The sequence below is a fragment of the Rhodnius prolixus genome, unplaced genomic scaffold (genome assembly GCF_049639745.1).
Source record: "Rhodnius prolixus isolate KJV_2025 unplaced genomic scaffold, Rpr scaffold_31, whole genome shotgun sequence".
NCBI lineage: Eukaryota > Metazoa > Arthropoda > Insecta > Hemiptera > Reduviidae > Rhodnius > Rhodnius prolixus.
Window position 1 is genome coordinate 662669 of NW_027411586.1, and position 5950 is coordinate 668618.

The window sequence follows — 5950 nt, forward strand, 5'->3', positions numbered from 1 at the left end:
AAATAATTTTAGTTTTACATAAATAGCGTTGTATATATTTGGCTTGTAAACTAGATGAAATAAAAACTAGACATATGACAGCAATTGCACGTAACAGGAATAGTGTCTTCACTGACAGGCTATAAGTGGGACATGGTGTTGTCTACATTGATAAGGTGTATATAAAAGCAAGCAAGCAAGGATGATAGTAAATATAAAAACCATGGATGGGACTCGAATGGCTACTGTAAGAACCTCTGATATTATTATTATTATAAACTTCCAACAAATAGTTACTAATATTAGCAAACATATGTTTGCACAGTATATGTGCTCCAGGTGCGGAGCTCTAATATTTATTCCGGCAAGCTGGACACCGCCGAGGAGGTGTTCAGCCTGTTTAGGGCTATTGGTGCCTTTCATGTGAGTGTTTCTAACAATGGTAAAAGCTGAAATATGTGTTTGTTTCTAGTTTTTCCTAATTATGTTTGTTATTTATACACAGCGTGGACCCCCCGCCGCCAAAATCGCCCTCTATAGTACACGCATATGGTGAGAGAGGATAATCTAGTAAAATAAAACTAAAGTATGTTTGTCTCTATTATATTAATTGGGAAATTATTTTGTTTCCACAGGTGATACAATAAAAATTACATTCTAAATGACATAATGTTTTATTTTTCCTACAAAATCCTCATCATATAATTTTATCAAAAGTAATATTTAATTTAGGTAAAACAGGCTTTCTAGTTTTGTGTGATGAATCAACAATCTATTAACGGATGTAAACAAGATTACAATATACACGTTTGATAAAAAGTTTGTCAATGAAATCATTACAGAGTAATCAATTGGGTGCTATAATTGAAAAAATCAAATATATAAATTTGTTAAAGTTTTTACCCCCCCCCCCAAATAGGTTAATCTTTAACATATTGTAAAACGAAAAATAGAATTACAGGGAAATGAACATTTAAAATGCTTGTGTTAAATTTCAGCACAATTTAATACCTAGTTGGCAAAAGGTTTAACCAGGGATATAAGTTATTTGATTGCAGAAGCTGATAACACCTGCTGTTTTCACCATATTGAACAAAACTCTATTCTTCTTCTTCTTCCTCTTCTTCCGCTTCCTCCTCCAACTGCAGATTCATGGTCAACTTGTTCAATAGTTTTTGAAGTTGCTGTAATATGGTGTTTTGATTACAGACGATATTAAATAAAACCGAGGGATCTTCTATTGTCTCACTGACGCTGTCAATCATTATAACTATAAAATAAATCATTAGATTTAAAATATAAACGACCATTCGTGTGTTGGAAGGCTGTTTTAACATAGAAATAGATGCAAAACATCGCCGATAAAGGTGCTAGTAACCAAACTTCCACCGCATTCGTTCACTTTATTCACAAATGATCTGTTATAGATTATGTAAGTACTACCTCTATTTGAATGTAGAATAGCGTTTATGACATCACCGCTACCCTCACTTCTTGACAACACTGAATGGATGTTAGATTGAGCGATAAGATGAAGGTGAGGGTAGTTAAATATGTACATTTGATTGTTAGCAATCATAATAATATCATTGTTTGGTCGTTGATAAATGGCCGACACGCGTGTAAAATTTGTTGGCAGAAATTTTAACCACCTGTTTATGTACATGGGATGCGTGTAATCTCTTTGTAAACGAAGTGTCTCTTGTAGTGGAATTACCCACACATAATGTCTATAAAACAAAAACAAACGTTTATTAACCACCAAAAATGCATCAATTCTTTTCATATAATGACATACGTCCAGGTATGGCTGTATTGGTGGTGGTGAGGGTGGAGACGATGGTCTTTTTGTTGTTGTTGATGGAGGCGGCGGTGGTGAAGGCGGCAAAGGTTTTCCATATAAGAATTGTATAGCATGGATTTCCTCCTGATATAGATCTAGTTCAGCAATGTAGAAACATTCGGAAACCCATAATAGGGGTATAAAACAATTTTTCTGTCATTAGAATGACGTAAACCTAAGGCGTGACCAATCTCGTGAACCAATACCCAGAATAAGGACGAAGCATCGTTTCCTGTTGCGGGAATCGTTAAATCGAAGTGCCATTTGCTAGCCTGATTAAAATGTATCTCTGCTGTTTCCTTATCTGTACTAGGATATTCAGCATGAGCTAACACCCCACCTTTGTCGTCAAAAGCAGCATAACAGTAGGTGGTTTTACTTGTAATACATAGATGTTTTCCGCGAACAAAAGCAATAGATATATTTGGTGAATTAACCGATCGTATAAAATTAGGTTGGCATGTTTTGACCAAACGGAAAACGCCCGTTCTGCTACTTGAGAATACTGTGGAGGATATATGTACCAAGTTAGAGCATTATTGCTCCATTTAGTTGTACTAGAATCCACCATAAAGGGCATAAAATTATCCACAACACCACATCTTTGTGCATTAATCACATCTAACGTTTGTGAATTTTCCATTCTATCTATTGGTAAATATTTTTCCTGTAATATGATTACAGCATTTTTCACTTCATTATCACTAATAGTAGTATGTTCACCTTTTAAATAACCAAACTTGCGTAAATATTCAATCGTAGAAGGATTATATGCGCTAATTAAATCATTTAAAAAGAGAAAGATGGTAAATAATAAAGCACCCATTTTCATCATTACTCTCTCTCTCTCTGTTAACCGCACAAGATCACGTTATGTACTGACCTTGAGGTGATGAGCTGAGTGACACACAAACGACGCGTGTATGTTGGGTGATTCACACAAACTTGACACACTAATGGTGTTATCAAGTGTATTAGGCATTAAAAATTATTTTCGCATAAGGAAAAAAAAAAACAACACACACGTTATTTATATTTATAATGCCAAAAAATAGTTAGAAATAGATATCTTATATCTGTCAATCATACGTAGAAAACTGACATACTAATTGTGGGTGTTATCACGTCTATTGGACATTAACAAATATTATTGTCGCACAAGGAAAAACAACACACTCGTTAATTATATAAATACTTACATAATGCCAAAAAATATTTAGAAATAGGTATCTTACAACTGTCAATCATTCGTAGAAATAGATATCTTACAACTGTCAATCATTCATAGAAATAGATATCTGACAAGTGTCAATCATTCATAGAAATAAATATCTTACGATTGTCAATCATACATAGAAAAAAAAAAGAGTGCAGAATAATTATTATACGTTTAATTTGATGATAACTATTACCATGGTCAGTTAGAAGGTGCAATGAGTCATCCTGCGACATACTGAAGGCTATCTCTATTGCAATAAGATCTATGACGCCTTAGGAAATGATATCTTTCTCGCGCGCTTTTTTTTTAATTTTCCCTAAGTTTGTAATTGGTTGTGTTACCTTCATGCCTCCCATATCTCTCCCCCTCTCTCTAGCGCAGTATATAAAATCGGTGAATAGTTGTGAGGGTTTATCCAGTAGCTCTTATGTATTACTACATGCAGTACATCATTTGATTTTTTCATCATTTAAGAACCAGGTAATTAAGTTTAACATTTTTTTGATTGTTGCTTTTTAACTTTTTTTTTTTTTCAAAAACAAAAAACATTATTTCTAGAATGAGCGATGAACTGTTAAAAAAATTGCAACATCCTTCAACAAGCCACAACCGAACTTATAAAAAGGTATTAGAATTAGAGGTTGATAGACCTTATTTGATCTCCTCTTTTGCTAGAGTGGAGAAAACCAAATTTGGTCCTGCGATCGTGGTCCAGATACGGGATATTGATGATACAACGTCTTGGATTTTTTTTACCGAGGCGTTATACATCCTCTATCACAGATCAGGATATACAACATTATATGGGTATTTAAAAGACTTTTTTATTTATTTTTACTTTTTTCTTAACTATGTAGTTAAAATAATTTTTCTTTTAAGATGGTGATTTGTCCCTTATCTATAAGGGGATAAGCAAGACAAGCAAGTGTTACATGATAGCATTCGAAGCATCCAAACAACAACAACAACAACAGGAGGAGGAACCGGCGAAGAAGAAGCAGAAGAAGAAGAAGGCAAGATAAGTTTTTTTTTTTTTGTAAGTTCATTATGCCTAATCCAGCCTGTGTTAAATGTGGGAAAAGTTTCTCCAGACCGTACGATTTAAAGAGACATGTTGCGACATGTTCGCTAAAGAAATGCCCCAAATGTGGTAGTATATTCCGCACTTTGCTCACCTTAAAGACACATGTTTTGACATGTTCACCCAGGAAATGTCCAAACTGTGCTGGTATATTACCCAATTTGGTGTCATTATTAAACCATGTCTCTTCAGATTGTACTGCATGTAATGACGACGACGACAATGGCGATGATTCAACACCCCCAGTTAGGACTAGAGGAGGGAATGTACAAAATCAAAAGAAATATCGTCTATTATCCGTTCCTTTACAGGATGGTGTGGTGATTACCGCTTTAAATAGATCGGCTCAGAATATATGCATTAAAAATACTAATAATATAAAAGACCCTGTGCTATTTTTACAAGGTAAACACGGGATACTATTAAAGTATTTACTTAAAGCCAGAGAAGATCTATTGACCTTTAAATCATCCATCTTCCTAGAATGTGTTTATAGTCGATATAGGAATTCTGATCTTGAACAATATACGGATGCAAATTTTAAAACCTCGATAGAGATTATCGACGCTAGCACCAACCTAATTCACTACCTTCAAAGAAGTTTTGCAAAACTTTTGCGCGAACTACAGGAATTTGAAGCTAGTGGATCAGGTTGGAAATTACATTCCGTAGATTCCCTTGTCCTCCGATTGACTAAATATCGCCCTTTAGGTGGAAGAGCGTACATGCCTTTACCAAAGGAAATAGCCAATAAAAAAGCAATTGTCAATATATGCAATACTGACGATTACTGCTTTAAATACGCCATTCTATCTCGTCAACTGGAGAAACCCCACCGTATAACCATGTATAGAAAACTTAATCACTATTACAATTTCGATAATATTTCCTTTCCCACACCTTTAAAGGATATACTTAGGTTTGAGAAAGATAATAATGTATCGGTAAATGTTTATTCTCTAACCGAGAAGGAGAAGCAGGTTTTTCCTCTGATGGTTAGTTCGAATTTAGCGGCTGTAGAACACTTTGACCTTTTATTTCACCTTTGACCTTTTATTTATTTATATAGATAAGGTGATCATTCTAATGAACGCACTATCCCATCAACAACAGGAGGATTTTGCTAATGCCACACATTGTGGCATTTGTGAACAGGCGTTCAACGGGTTAGAGAAGAGAGTTCACCATCATGATCACCTTACGGGTGACTTCATCAGCGTGGCCCATAATAGCTGCAACCTCAAAGTACAATTGCCGAATTTCATTCCGCTCTACATGCATAACCTTAGCGGATATGATGCTCATCCGATTATATTGTCTTTAGGCGTTGATCCGGGAGATGTGTGGGTAATACCAAATTCCGAAAAGATGTATATAAGTTTTTCGAAAAAGTTTTCCGATTGCCCATCCATATGGCTTCGCTTTTTGGATACATACCGGTTTCTACCGGATACTTTAGAACATCTTATAAATAACTTAACGGAATACCCACAAATGGAGAAACAATTTCCCGACAATGACCAGAGACAGTTACTACTTAGAAAAGGCGTTTTTCCATACGCCTATATGACGGGTATGGAGAGAATGGATGAACGAGCCTTACCAGCTAAACGCTATTTCTTTAACGATTTAACCGATGAGCCCATATCCGATAGTGATTACCAGCACGCACAAAAGGTTTGGTCCTCATTCCACATGAACACACTTCGGGAGTACACAGAATTGTATCTGACAACTGACATAATTCTCTTAAGCGACATATTTGAACAATTTCGACAGGTTTGTGAGTCTATCTACTACATTGATCCTAGTTGGTATTTTACAACAC

General features: G+C 35.2%; 1 protein-coding gene and 1 pseudogene across 1 annotated transcript; one reads left to right on the forward strand and one right to left on the reverse strand.

Annotated features, from left to right (window-relative positions):
• Nucleotides 1-1309: 1309 nt before the first annotated feature.
• Nucleotides 1310-2393, reverse strand: LOC141448414 (matrix metalloproteinase-25-like; annotated as a pseudogene).
• Nucleotides 2394-3777: 1384 nt separating this feature from the next.
• On the forward strand, nucleotides 3778-5171 carry LOC141448415 (uncharacterized). Its single transcript, XM_074116772.1, has 2 exons — nucleotides 3778-3848; nucleotides 3921-5171. Exon 2 carries the CDS (start codon nucleotides 4089-4091, stop codon nucleotides 5169-5171), a length of 1083 nt encoding a protein of 360 aa, XP_073972873.1. The 5' UTR covers nucleotides 3778-3848; nucleotides 3921-4088.
• Nucleotides 5172-5950: the final 779 nt, after the last annotated feature.